Source organism: Chanos chanos, chromosome 8, assembly GCF_902362185.1.
Source record: "Chanos chanos chromosome 8, fChaCha1.1, whole genome shotgun sequence".
In the NCBI taxonomy this organism is placed as follows: Eukaryota; Metazoa; Chordata; class Actinopteri; order Gonorynchiformes; family Chanidae; genus Chanos; species Chanos chanos.
In genome coordinates, this window is record NC_044502.1 from 36,896,246 (window position 1) to 36,911,387 (window position 15,142).

At 41.3% G+C, this 15,142-nt stretch overlaps 1 protein-coding gene across 2 annotated transcripts in view; it reads left to right on the forward strand.

Annotated features, from left to right (window-relative positions):
- The window catches only part of rims2a (regulating synaptic membrane exocytosis 2a), a 116,811-nt gene that overhangs the window by 20,043 nt on the left and 81,626 nt on the right, over nt 1-15,142 (forward strand). Inside the window, exons 2-5 of one of the 2 annotated variants that reach the window (XM_030782467.1) lie at nt 610-820; nt 1,282-1,293; nt 9,478-9,760; nt 14,737-14,749. In XM_030782467.1, the coding sequence (XP_030638327.1) occupies nt 610-820; nt 1,282-1,293; nt 9,478-9,760; nt 14,737-14,749 (519 nt within the window). Of the gene's footprint in view, nt 1-609; nt 821-1,281; nt 1,294-9,477; nt 9,783-14,736; nt 14,750-15,142 lie in introns of both variants that reach the window. The other variant, XM_030782466.1, reaches the window with a different exon arrangement.

Consider the following 15,142-nt stretch of genomic DNA (forward strand, 5'->3'; position numbering starts at 1 on the left):
GTGTTATTTTTTTAGACTGTTCTGCTTGTTATTTCTTTGGCTATTAGCTTACGGTTGACTCTGAAATAGAAATACAAGCACAGATGATTCATTTAGCACTGTGGAACTTGAGAAAGTGGAATTTCAGTGCGGCAAGTGCTCATCAACTTTTAAAGCAAACCGACACATATCATTTTTAGTATGTAGGGCAACATTTGGAGAGCACTTAAGTTTGTCCAGAAAAGAAAAAAATTGTTGAGGTGACATACGTCCATTATGTAAATTATCAGGAGGGCTGACTGAAATCAACTTGAGTGTTTCAGTTTATGAGATTCAGGTAAATGTCGACATAGTTGTTCACTCAGTCTTTTTTTCTAGTAATTCCAAAATGTTACGTTAAATTTTAGGTGCTGATATTCTTAATGCCCGTGATAACAACTACCGTCCAAAGCAAGAGCCCTTTTTAGACACGACATTGAATGAGAGTTGAAACACATCCCAAATGCAGGAAATGTCTTTCACTGCTAAGTAGAGCGGTCTCTCAAGTCATTTTAGTTACATTTCTTCATGTCTTTTCCAGGCTAAGATTGTATTCGTATGAACTAACGTGTTGTGTTGCCCTGCTTTCAGGAGGTTGCACCAGCAGTTTGAGTCGTATAAGGACCAGGTGAAGAAGATGGGAGAGGAGGCCCAGTCTACCCAGGATCAGAAGAGTGACGCTCCCACCTGTGGAATCTGCCACAAAACCAAGTTTGCCGATGGCTGCGGCCACCTCTGTTCTTATTGCCAAACCAAGTTCTGTGCCCGTTGTGGGGGACGCGTGTCTCTACGTTCCAATAAGGTACTGCTAAAATGACTCACATGGTCTCTTTAACAAATATATGCCATAAAGCCTTTTATATATGCGCACATTTCTCTGTAGAGTTTGTGAGAGGATAACAACAATCGCCTAAATGTGACTGTACCCATTGTAACCTCCTCTTATAATGATCTGATACTCAGTATTTTTTCCCAGATGAATATTCTTGTAAATTATTTAAAGATTTATTTAAAAAACACTGTGTAAGCATAACATTTCCTAGCCACCAGCTGAATACAGATTTCAGATAGTTAACCATGAAGACAATACATGATGTTCTTTTTATAACCACAAGAGGGCGATGCTAGCTCTTTATGACATAATGCCTTCAGAGGCATGGGCTGATGAGAACTGTACATCAGCGTGTGAGCACTTAGTTTCTTATCTAACCTCTTGATCTCTTTCCTGCCTTCTGTTTTTTCTCTGGATTTGCATTGCAACAGGAGGACAAAGTGGTTAGCATTACATTTTTCTTCTGTAATACTTTGTGGATTATGGGTTTGAGAAATGATGCAATATACTGAGAAAGTAACCCAGTAGGAAATGAGTAAAATGAAGTACATATTGCAGCATCAAGATTTCAGAAGAGGAGACCTGTCCAAAATTTCATGAAATCACTTCTTAAAACATAGAACTTTGAAACATAAAAACATATAAATCTGATTATTCCATCTGATCCCTCAGCTGAATGTTCAGATGCACCTGTTCTTGCTTGAATATCTTGATGCTTAATGCTTTCGATATCTTAGTGTCATATCCAAAAGACTGATTGAGCAGCCATCTGAATTGAAACCCTGTCAAGATCTTTCTAAATGCAGTCACTTCAACCACACTCAGTGGCTCATTTTTACTAAGAAGACAATGTGACCTGTCAAGAATCAATAAAAGCATTTGGATAGTTTTGGATCATAATAGCCGCCCAAAAAAGCTGTGGCTATACTGGTCAACAGCATTGCGTTTTTGTCTCTGCCCCACTGGAAAGTTTAAGTTAAGTTCAAATGCTCTGTGTTTACACTGACATAGAAAATCCCATTTTCAGAGGGTTACTTGTGGAGGTTTATCTGAAGAAGCTCTGTGTGTTGACAGGTTAGGTGGGCTCACCTTGTATCCCACTGGCAAGCAGGGAGTCTCTTTGTCCTGCAGAGATAATAGGAACAGGCTCAGGTTCCACTCAGCACAGATGGGGTTGCTGTAATGAAAGTCACCAGCAAGTTCACCTGGAGTGCTGCCTGTCACACACTGGAACCTGTCTCGAATCCTGGCTTGCCATGTCAGACTCATGTCAGATGAGGCATAAGGCAAATACATGTCCTGCCTTGAGTGGTCTCAATATGATCTTTGGGTTTTGTTCCCTGCCATGCATTTGTGTATTACTGTGGATTAGAAACATTATTTGGACCTGTTTATGAAGAGACATTTTTGGATTGTGTCTAAGCCAGTGACTAGTATGTCCTCTCACAACTGGGGCCCAACTGTGTGTCCCTCATCCTGCAGTCACTTGAAGCTTTACATGAGCCACTTATCAAGAACTGCCTCTAGTTTTTGCAACCGTCCTTTAATCTTGAGGAACATGTCCAGTTAGTGTTTTGTGCCAACCAATCACTCGCTATGGCAAGGGTCTCTATGACATTACAGTGTTTGGGATTCTGTAAGATTCCTGTGTTTGGAGTTCCACATTGAACCTGTTCCTGATTTCAGTGGTCAGGGGCATTGGGGCCAGAGGGTCATGGATTGGGTTCCTAGAGAGTGCTGGGTGACCAGATTCTCTTTCAGTTCCCAGGAGCTGACGTCATTAAGAGGTCAACTCCGCACCTCGTCCCCAGACGGGACCCTAGTGTCTTCTGTCTCCTTGATCAAGAAAGATATAGCGATTATGGACTGTCTTTCTGGACCTGAGCCACCATAACGATCACGTTCTTCTGGTGGAATATAGGTCAAAAATGAGAGCTTCTTTAATACCTTTGCTTCAAAACACGAGACGCTTTTTTTTTTTTGTCTCGCGTTAAGAAACTTGATGGTTGTCCACGGGGAGCACAATCTCTCAGCGCTCACTTGAGCCTCTGTTCAGACGTTGCCTCATGCAGCTCGTACAAACTCAGCTTTGCTATCGTATTCCAATGTGCAATGTACGACAGCTCTGCTAGCTACACCAGACACCGAGACTTGTAAATATTGATGCCGTTTCAGTGAACAAGATCTCTTTCGCCACAGCTGTCACTGTTTGGGAGAGGAAAGAAAATGCTGATGGAAAAAGAAGAACAGATTTCACCACTGCCTCTTTCACTGACATTCAAGCTTTCGAATGAGCACTTTAGATTGAATGAAATGGCACCATTGACAGACTACCTTCAAGTTTAGATATGATGCAACACCCTAATGCAGTTTAGATTTCTGTTAGACTTGCTAGAGCTGATTCCCTGGGATGTTTGATCTGAGAGACCTGTCCAACAGAAAACTATTCTACGAGTGTTGGACGATGGAAACACGTATAATGTTTTCAGAGGTGCAGCTAGAGCTAGACCAAGGATGTATCTTAGACGTCATACTGTACGTCTATACTGATCACTAAGGTTGCAGAATGCGCATTATGATTTGTACTTTATCATACTGTATTCACGGTGTCGTTCTAAATGTTACCGAACGGAGGAAAAATACTCCATTAAAAGTCAATTGGAACAAAACTTTACCAAACACTGGTGCCTCATTAACGAACGTGACAGACAGTGCTATCTTTAACGTCATCTTCGCCATCTGTGTGCCTCTCTTTTGCGGACTGTCGAACAGCGTATTAATTAGGTTGTCTTCAGCAGTATGTGCTGCCATTATATTGTAGTGTAAATTAAGTTTATATTACGCTATTTTGTATCGGAAAATTAGAAGATAGGAAGAAATTAGAAGAAACGCACATCTCTCAAAAGAATCCTTCGACAAAAAAGACTATAAAGAAAGGACAACCCTACCTCCATTTCCTATTTATATTTACTTTTGCGTATTTTTATCTGTCTCTCCCTTGAAGTATTCTTTTAGCGATATGCATAGAAAACAATTCTACAAAGCGTTTTGTCACAAGACCAGCGTCTAGGAAATACAGGTCGGTTTTTGAACACAGCTAGGTATGGCTATGCATTCATAATGACAGTCAAAGCCTTTGTAGCGGGAGATGCGCGCCTACATTTATTAGTAATGAGAACAGGACGAGTGATGCGGTGGCGGTTAAGACATAATTACGCGTGATCTCGCTCACTTCATCTCATCTCCCTTTTCTACCAGTCACTAGTTTATTTTTCCCTAATCGATTCGAACTATTCGCCGTCATTAAAACCTCGCATTTAGAGAAGAATGTTGTCTTCACGTCGTATCATCCTAAACTGGAATCAGAGGATTTAAGGACTGGTTGGTTTAAGAAAGGATTTTTTTTTCGAATAACAGATCTTAGCGATTTGGATGTCAGAAAGAAACCAACTGGAATGTCCTGTCTGACGTAGTTTTAATGCCCTAGAAAACAGCATGAGGTTTCGATAAACTCCCGTCAAACCAATTTGGAGCTGTCTCTGGTACTGAAGATTGTTTCGGCGGTTAAACGAGTCTCTGCCGCCTGAAGAAGACAACATAACATAGCACTTGATCATCTGTCTTGATCGAACATTTAAAACGGCCAACATGGGTAAGAGGCGTGTTTGAATAGTATATATTGTTTCAAGTATTACTACAGATGTATGTATCGTGTTTCATCAACGGATCATCATCCATTGCTCAGAAATCAGACAACTGTATGATATTTAGTAGACGAATTTTCGAGCATCAGCGGGTGCAAGTTTATATTTTGCCTTCAAAAAATTAAACAACATTTACAAAATCATTTTCTTCTGCTGGGTAAAAAGAATAGGCAGAACATGCTACCCAGAATGCGTGTTATACCCCGCCGCACGCATTGGTCATGATGGGATTAATAAAGTTATAATATAGTTATAGTGTATAGTTTATTATACACATAGTGTTGTATCCCTGGCATCTTAACGAGACAAGTTAGTGGTTATAGCTCTGCTTCGTAGATGTGCATTTAAAAAACTTTGCTTGTTCAGCAACCTACTTTTAATCTTTAGTCTTATTGTCTAACATCGATTTAACAGGTCTCTCTTGACTTCGTCGAAAATAAAGCATAAATATGCATCAAGTCTATTAGGAGCCGCAGCGCACTAAATATAGAACCTCATTAAATTCTAATGTTCCACGTGCCAGGCAGTGATCTAGCATGTGAGAGATAGTGTTCTCCTCATCACGAACTCCATCACTTTCATCTAACGAGCCTCTGAAATAGTGACATATGACAGCTGCTGATAATATGATTTGAGTAGTTTAGATACAGATTTTGTGGATATTGTACACATTAAAATGCATCAAAATGCACTTAATAGTGCCCCGCCTCATTGGACAAGTAACCAAAGTAATTGCATAGTAATTTCTTTTCAAGAAAGTTGTTTTTCATGTTAAACTTTTGTACGAAGCGTCACTATCTGACATAGATTTATTTCGATTCAGCTCATGTGAAAGGAGAAAACCCATGTATGTGATACCTATGACAGATCACTTAGCACTCCATCAATATTTCACCACACATATTGTTTAATGTGGCTCTATTCTGTATGACTTACTGTCATATGAGCAAGTTCTAATGTTCATCACAGTAATTGTTATATTTATGTGTTGCTAGGTTATGTTGGTCTATTTTTATGCAAGGCGCAGTCTGGTGTTGTTTCTGTCTTTGTCATGGTTTAGGAAGAAGGAAACACATTTTTTCAGTCAATGTTCTGACATCATAGTACGTTTCTCAATTTTAGCATCATAGAACTGTTTAAAGGAAAGGCAATGAGAGGGAAATTAAAACATTTTTTAAATTAAAAACAAGTTTTTCATTCTGTTATCGTGACTATCAGATATGTTTTACTTCTTATCAGTTTATGGTGACACTGAACAGGACACCTGTTTGCTCTCTTTGGAGTATTGTAACTTACGTTTAACTCATGTAACACTAGCTGACTGCAGACACTAAACCTTGGCCCTCATTGGTCAGTTGATTGACTGTGGTGTTTCACAACAGGTTTCTGTCCCTGGGCTTGTCATAGCATTGGCCCAGTGTTGCAGTGTTGAATTCTGTCCACAAGAGGAAGCTGACTGATCAAACAAGGCTAAAATGTGCTGTGTTTTTTTGTTGTTCTTTCCCTCCCTCGGGTAGACCTTGTATGAATACACAGAAACAAACCTGACAGCTAAACATCAGATACCATAGCAGCTGAAGGCTACATTCAGTCTTATGGGAGCTTGCTACACTCCCACAGAGTGAGCATGAGTTTGAAAAGCATATGAATATTATCCAGTGGAAAACTAAAAGGGCTAATAGATTTCTTAGTCAGTGCTGCATCGCAATGTGGAGCATTTTAATTTTTTTTTTTAGGCTATATTAACAATATGATTAGGTAGAAAATGGGGGGGGGGGTATAACCCTTGAGAGTAACTTGGTTTTGACTTTTTTTGTACTTTTTTTTTGTAATTACTGTTGCAAATATCTGTGGGCAAATCAGACATCCATTTAAGTATTAACTATTCAAACTGTGCAACAGCTATCTGCCTGTTCCCCAAGGTTTAAGTGTGTGTGTGTGTGTGTGTGTGTGAGAGAGAGAGAGAGAGATAGAGTATCATATTAGGAGTCTGTATTTAGACATAGGTTTAATGTCGGTGAAATGTTTAAGTGCAAGAAGAGATGACCTGCCTAGAGGGTCCAGACTCCTTGCCCTACAGTGACAGTTAGGTGATAGGAGTGGCTCAACAGTCAAGCAGTACATCACTGGGGATTGACAGCCTGATGGCTGCACAGGCATGCCTGCTCTTGACTACTGCCCCCCTGCTGGACTGGGAACAGATCAGGGAGGTCTGTCCAGCTGGTAAAGCTGACTACCAGTACAGAAAGCATTCAAACTCAGGCTAGAAATCTTCATAGACCTGGTCTGTAGTAACTTATACCGAATCAGCCCCTCCAACCTCTCACTGAATCTTTATTACTGTAACAGTATAGAGCTGATCCCAGACCAGATGACTTATGCATGATGAACCAAGTCTTATGGCTTAGGGTCTCTGCAGATTGCAGTTGTAAACAGTTTTAAGGTGGAACTTTGTTTTTGGAATCTTTCAGAAGGACTTGTGTGTTGGGGATGTTTGACTGAGAGAGAGTAAGAAAGAAACAAATACAAACAAAACGAAACAAAACAACAACAACAGCTATAAGAAGATGTACCTTGCTTAGGTCACAACCTACACTTTGGTCTTTAATAATAGGAATAATCGGTTCAGATATTGATCTGTCACTCAAACTGTGACGATGAGCTGTAACGATTTAAGCCTGCATACATTCCAGGCACATTTACTGTGTGGACACTACCATATCGCTTCTTGGGATAAATATGCTGAAATTTTGGAGTCATGGATCAATTACATTATCCTTCGATGTATTTCAGATTCATGAGATGGTTACCCACTTCTTTATCAAGTGTGAACCACAACGCTTGGGTTTCAGATGCTAACGTGCCATTAGGTATTCGGGGTGGTGAAGCGGTGCCGTGCGTGTGCAGTCTAAAGCGCCGAGCATGTTTAATTACCATTGGCAGATTGGAGAAGCACACCAATGCTGACTCTGTGCTAATTGCACTTGTGCTGGGGTAAATAAGTAGGTCACGGCTGATGTACAAGGCCCTCGCTGTGACTGAAAGAATAGGGCTACGTTAAAGAGAAGGGGATATCGTGGTAATGAAAGAAAGACTTGAGGCTTTCCGTGGTAAAGAGGATGGAGGGAAAGCATAGCCTGAGGAGGAATTGTGGATATCCTCACTTTGAACCTCTAACTACGCAATAGACCCTCCTTTGAACTCAAGGATCAGGATATGCCCTTAGGATTCATTAGTGCCCTTTGAATACACTTCTGAACTTAATATATTGTGGTCTATAAATACAGTGTTTATTGTGCTTTGTGTAATCAGCTACCTGTAAAGGGCACCCTGTTAGGTCCCCCATATGTTACCTGTTCTTAAGAAAGGCAAAGACTAGCAGTTTTACATCACTTTTCACTGTCAGACAATATACAACAGGTCAGCAATCATTTCCCATCTCTCCATAGAATGGGTTATACAGTCTTACTCACAACACAACTATACCAAAGGCTCAGAACACATTTTTACCGTGGTAAAATGATTAAATATTTCTCAGCAACTTTTGCTTTTCACAGACCGGATCCTGGCACTTGTGCAGGAGACGTTCACCCCTGTCATCCTACGTAGGGTTAAGATGGTCATCAGTCTGTCTGTCTTGCGCAGCATTATCCTAAAGCTCTGGACTTCTGCCTGAAAGCCCCCCCCCCCCCTCTCTCTCTCTCTCTCTCTCTCTTTCTTTCTCTACTGTTGTCTCTCCCGCCAGGCTATTAGTGTCTTGCCAAAACGCCCAAACCAGTCTGCAGCTCCATATGCTTTATGAACACACAAACACAGACAAACACACACACACACACACACACAAAGAGAGGGAGAGACAGAGAGAGAGAGAGAGAGAAAGAGGACAACTTTAAATCAGGATCCACAGACAGGATCAGGTTGAGAATAAGGTCTAATATTGATCCCTGAGTAGGTGTTCTTATGGAATCATCTAGATACTGTGTGGGCATGGAGGAATTCTCTGTCTTTCGAGGATATTCACAGAGATATTCAGCTTCTAGCAGTCTCAAACATTTTTATTAATTATTAAAAGGTTTGAAATTTGTTGTGGAGTGTGGTCCTTCTTTCAGACTATATAAATTGTTATGATACTTTACAGTAGTCATAGACTTGCTAGTCATTGCATTTCTTGATGGGTTACTAAAACTATAAATTCACTCATTTTCATTTAAAAGTCAAACCTTTGTTGTGTTTCTCCACTGGACACAATTTTTGGTGGGATAAACACACAGAAATTGTGCTTGTTATGGACAGTGGTTGTCATCCATTTCATTTTAGGTTCTCTGATCTTTTTTCTGTTTGAATCCTCTACAAAAGGTCTTCGTATAAGTCAAACGAGTCTCTCAAACATCATATTGGTCAGGTACAGGGTGCAACGCGTATCTGTTGAGAATCCGAGGAGACTTGTCATTTGTCAAATACACAGAGGAACACTATCACTATTCTGGCAAGTATGAAGACCTTGTGTATGGGCAGCTCCACTGAAGTACTCCCGAAATATGACAGACATAACAGTCTTTATTTTGCTGGCTTTGATAACTTCATTTGCTGACACGTTTTGGCTTTGGTTTGAAGCTGTGGAGTTATTGTCTGCTTAACACTCACTGCCATCTCTTACCAATGCACAGAGTGCAAAACAGTGTCTGTGAAGTCACATAATTATTATGATATGTGTTTGGCCCTTTTATGTTCCTTTATTTATTGTATCACACAGATTAATCAGTATTTGAAACAAATCTTCACATGAAATAATTGTGTGTAATCAAACCATAATAACCATATATTTTCTTCTCACCCTACTCTTTTGCACTCTCTCGGCATTGTAATGTAATTCGTCATTAAGCGAACGCCGTGCTCACTCTGTCTCTTCCTTCTCGTGTTTAGGTGATGTGGGTATGCAACCTGTGCCGAAAACAACAAGAAATCCTCACCAAGTCAGGGGCCTGGTTCTACAGTGGTTCAGGGGCCCCGCTGCCCCCGGGCGTGAGTGAGGGCCCTAGGGGGGGCCCACGACGACGCCACGAGGAAGCACCTCAGGAGAAGAAGGCCAAACTGCAGGAAGCACCCCTCCTCTACCAGGGGCCTTCGGGTGACTTGGGCAGCCAACCTCACCGGCTCCCCCACCAGGAGTCCCTCAACAACGGTTCAGGGTTGAAGCACACGGGCCGTGGAAACACATCCAGTGACAGGTGGGCACCTAACGGGGCTTGCTCTTTTCTCTGTCCAGTGCCTTACTGTTGATGTCAAGAGACAAAAGAGAGTTTATCTGGACATTTCTTTAAAAAAGCTAATTCTAAATGGTAAATATGAAACCATGAAACCATGACCTCAGCAGCATTTAGGTGATGTCCAACGGGAATTTCACTGAGTTATATTTGCTCAGCCCTCTTCACGTGTCGGTGAGATTTGCTAAAAGGCCGGGATAGATCCTTGTTAATTAAACATTACTGACAGAACCAGTCGGTGAAACACAGTTATTTTTAATTCCTTCTGTAGCAGAGATTGGAAAGACTTTCTTTTTTCCACTTGTAGGGTAGTTTGACCTGTTTTTGGTTTCCTCTGAGGTGCTGAACAGTCAGACACTTTTGCTGACAGTGAAACGGAGCATTTGGTGTCAAAGGGCTAGAATGAGTTGTACTCATTTTTCCTGGCAAATGGAGTGTTTGGCTAAGATTTTGCCTTTTTCCATGTGTAGCTCAGGGATTTGAAATTGCGAATCTTTAAAGTGCAGGAGGATAATATGTTCCTTTGTTTTTGGCAATGTTCAAACAAAACATGAAAGCTGATGCCTCCAGCTCACGCTGTGGGTCTGCTTTAAAATGGAGGATTCAGCATTTAAACTTTCAAATAGAGACATATCCACACAGGAGCCATTAGGGCTGAGGGGAAAAAAAAAAAAAAAACGAGAGACGCTCATGCTGTCTCAGTTAAGACAAACGCACGCACAACACCCACACACACAAACAGACACAGAGAAAAAGGCTGACACTAGCAAGCAATCACATCACCTTTCTCTTATTTCATATATTTAGCCTTGAAGATAGAGCCAAAGTCAGGAACTCCTTTGATCTGTATTGTGGAGTGTGGCTCAGCTGCAGGTGATCTCTTGTCAGGGGGCTAATGAACATGGCATAAAGTCACTTTCCCTTTGATCAAGTACCAGGGTGTGACAAAGTTCTGTTATCGCTGTCTGTTCTCAGTGGCACCCATCTGTTTTCTTTCATGTCATTTCCATCTACTTTACTGTTACTAACTGTGAATCACTTACTGAATCGTTTAGTATGTGTTTGTAAAGTGAACAATCTCGGTTTTGAAGCTAAGTAGGAGGTACATAATGAATTTTGTTTCAAATACAACAGTGGTTCTACTTAAGTCTTTGTCTATATTTGTGATTTTTTTTTTTTCCCTCCAGAGTATATCCTCTGAAATTATTCCTTGCAGCTGCAGAAGTGTAATCTCATCTATAACCACAGGGTGGCTCTTTCTCTTCTGCTCATTGGACAGAGGAGAGATGAAAAGGCACGTCTTAGCACAGCCCTCGCTGTTTCTTTTCTCCTGTGCCACACTGTGGCGGTTCAGAGATTGTATGAGCTTTCGTCACTCTGGGGTCAGGCCTGGTGAGATGCCTTCGTAGAAGCAGATGTCCGCTCCCTTATAGTCGCAGTAACCCCTGCGTGTTGCGTTGATCCTGTATTCCTGATTGCCTGTTGAGATGAGAGGATTGTGGGACACGTGGCGTGCGGAACACCTCAGTGAGGGGTTATGATCTCACCTAGATTTGATGAACAGACCTGTGTGTGTGTGTGTGTGTGTGCGTGCGTGTGTGCGCACGCATGCGTTTGTGTGTCTATGTGCGTTCATGATTATATATTTAGGGTTGTGTATTAGTGGTGAAAAATAATTTTCGGTCTCTTTTGAATCATTCATCCTCCTTTTGAATGCGACACTACAAAAACGTGGTGACTGTGCTTAGGGCAAACTCAGACTGTAACCTCCAGACAACACAGACTGACTCCTCTGGTCTCCTTAGGTAACTAAAGTGACATTAGGTGGGGTTAGTGTGTTTGGGACTGCTGACTTTGAAGTTGCTGTTAGATTTACGTATGTGTACGAGACAGGAGAAATGCTTCGTTTTAAGGGGCTTATACCGAGGCATCCCAGCAACTAGCTTTCAGACTTAACCAGTGCAAGGGGATGAGTATTCAAAAAGCGACTCTGCCATTCTCAATCCAGCGGCTGCACTTTTGAGTAGATTACTGTTCCATTTAATGTAGATAGTGTTCCATATAAAAATGAAACAGTAATTGTATGAATTTCATTTTCTGTCGTTTTACTTACCAACAAACTTGTATGAAGGTGGGAGTGTGTACTCTGTTAATCATATGGCCATTAAATAATGTTAACATTCATCAAAGTTTTGTACACTGCTATTTAAATTTTAAGCACTTAGAAGTCCTTTCTGTGAAGCTCACAACATTATGTGTTAAAATAACCAGAAAGTTTTGTCAGAGTCTGTCCAGGATTATCAACTCCCCATACATAAGCTTGTTAGTGCAAAGAGGTTTAATGATATCCCTCATGTTATTTGAATTTGAACATTTGAGTCATTTTTATGACTTGTACATTTAAAAAAAAAAACAGGTTTACATTGGTTTCCCATAATGCCCCGTGTGTAAATATGAACATTCAGTGTCTGTTATGGCATTTTTTATTTTAGTTTATGATACAATCCCAGTATTAGTGGGTTTAGAAATTCCCCATACCACTTTTTTACCCCAATATCACTGAAAGCATCGCTGGAATACAAATATATATAAAGTGGATGCAGATTATTTTTGGCCAACCTTTGAAAAATGCTTTCTCCATTATTGGCTTTTAATAGTCGAAGCAGGAAATTGTATGGGAGGCTGACTGTGCATCCCTGAGTTCCACAGTGACACACCAGGGTGAAGCTTTTCTGAATATCCACGCCGTACTGGCCCCTGATGAATAGTCCAGCAACCAGAAATAGAAACTCCACCAGCCTAAGCACTGAAAAGCACTTTCATTAATCTTAAAGAATGTTTAAATGAACTGTGAATCTCTTCTGCTGAGAACGCACTGACAGCCTATTTATATCCTGAAATAACGTGGGAAGGGCCTTAATTTGTCTTGGTCTCCAAGGTGTCATTCGAATGAACACACAGATACACTGAGAGAGAGAGAGAGAGAGAGAGAGAGAGGTTGATGAAACAACAATAATTACGCTGGGATTCAAATTTAATTACTGCCATTGTGTTTCTCAAGGTTTCACACTTTTTCATTTGCCCCTCCCTTTCTCTTCTTCATCCACCAAATCCATTAGTGTTGCCTTATTACAGCTAGACTCCACATGATGGCCAACATACCCAGAAACAAGATTTTTTCCTCTGCCACCAGTAGTTTAATGCACTGCATGATTAACATGATAACACAGTGTATGGGTAGTCATGCCAAGGTTTTTTATGTTTTCGTAACAGTGGGTAATAATTAAATCAGAACCCCTGGCGTCAATTTTTAGTGTCTCTTTTGTCTTCTCTGGGTTTGATTGGGATTCCAAGCCTAGTTATAATGTGGTTGTGTCTCATTCCTTTAAAAAAAATGCCTTGGGGGTCTATAGCATCCATGACCGAAGGGATGCCATCGGCTGAAATGGTGGACGGTTTCTGTGCTTTGTGTAAGAGCTGAAACTGCACAATTAGAATTAGGTCTTCTAGGAGGGAGTCATTTTGTGTCTTGAGAGAAGCCTTTTAGACGATGGAAGAGACTCTGAGGTGCATTCACACCTGGGCAGTGTTAGTGTCAGCATTCTGTATTGTGCTGGTATGGGTTTATTGAGAAAATCTTGTGCAGGAAATGTGTCAAGATAACATTTATCCTGACACATTGAATCATTTTTCAGTTATTTTGTACCTTGGATGAAAAGGCATTCCAGTGTATCAATTTGATATCAGAAAGGTGGATTTGTCGACTGAGCATATTTTACCCTACATCTGTCATTTCTGGCCTGTCATGTGGCTTTATTTAAAGAAATCTATTATTTTGATAATAGTGATGCTTGGTAAAAGTGCTTTATGTATCGTGGAGAATATATGGTATGGAATGCTTAGGCCTTTCACAGTAAAGTCCTTACAATCATTCATTTTATTCTTGTTAAAAGCCATTCGCAAGAAGGGTCTGCTTCCATGAGATGCTAGTCTACATTAATTGCCTACCCTTCCCCCAGTTCAACAGTTTGCCTTTCTTAAATTGCGACGCAATGCAATTTACAATGCAGTTCTCTTTTGTTTGAGCTCAATGTACGAAGACAAGCCTCATGTCCCCTTACAGAAAACCTATAATGATTTGTGAGTAAACTCCTGCTTGGACTGTCTCAGCTGCGGTCCTGCCCCCCCCCCCCCCCTCCCTTACTCGGTCGCGCCTTTATAGCTGTTAGGGTGCCTTCTCCTCCTCCCCTATTATTCCTGAAAGCGGATAGCTCACACTTAGATTTGGGAAAATCACTGACGACAGTATCTCCGCTCTCTCTGAGCTCGTGGATTGTACAGTGTGAGCTGTGGGCTAACCGGATCGAGGGAGTGAGTGCGCCGAACTGGCGTGTACGTGAATGAATGTGTGTGATCATGTTTTTGAATGCAGAAATATGAATGTCAGAAGCCATAGGATGTTCTCCCATAACAACCAGGTATATTTCTAAGATGCTTAGGTACTCGCTTTTATCCAGCGCTCTCCCCTTCCGTGGGAAGAAATGTTGCTACAGTTTGATGAAAAACTGTCCCTGCACCTGCGCTTTTGTCGGGCTAAGTTCGGAGCATAATGACTAAACGTACAGAAGATTTGGTGTCATCACAGCGCACTTTTTACCAGAATCGGAAGAAATATGGAACTTGATTGGCGTCGCAGATTTTGATGTTACCCTGGAGATAGCAGGCGTCCGGATCCAGGACAGGTGGATGGATTGTTTCTAAAAACAAAGGATTATACTGAGGATAAAGAAACGGATATAGGGAAAATGCAGTTTGAGACATTGCGTCAGTTTTGTAGTTCGGTTTTATCTCATTTTAATGGGGCTTTCACGCCACCTCAGAACATTTTGCAGACGGAGCTCCTCGAGCAAGCACTAAGCAACATCGGGTAAGTGATTCCCTTTGAAAGAATGTGCGATTTACGATGGTTTTCCGTGCTTGAGTATTAAAAGGGATAGGTTATCTTAGATATCGATCAGCCGTTGGGAAGCCAGTTCGGGTAATTGCAGTCGAGATGTCCTCCAGCGAAATGTTGCGGCAGAGGGCTGCCGTATTGGTTCTTGCAATAAGCAATAAGACTTAAATTTGGAGGAGGCTGCTGTGTGTGCGCGTCTCGGTGCTCTACTGCCGCATGTGTGTGTGTGTGTGTGTGTGCGCCTCCGTTTGTGTGTGTACCTCCGTGTGTGAATGTACCGCTGTGGTTCCACGAACATCATGAGGAATATTTCGTAAACTAGGTATCGCCATTCGTGTAATTTGCTTTTGTGCGAACGCACCGTCATATG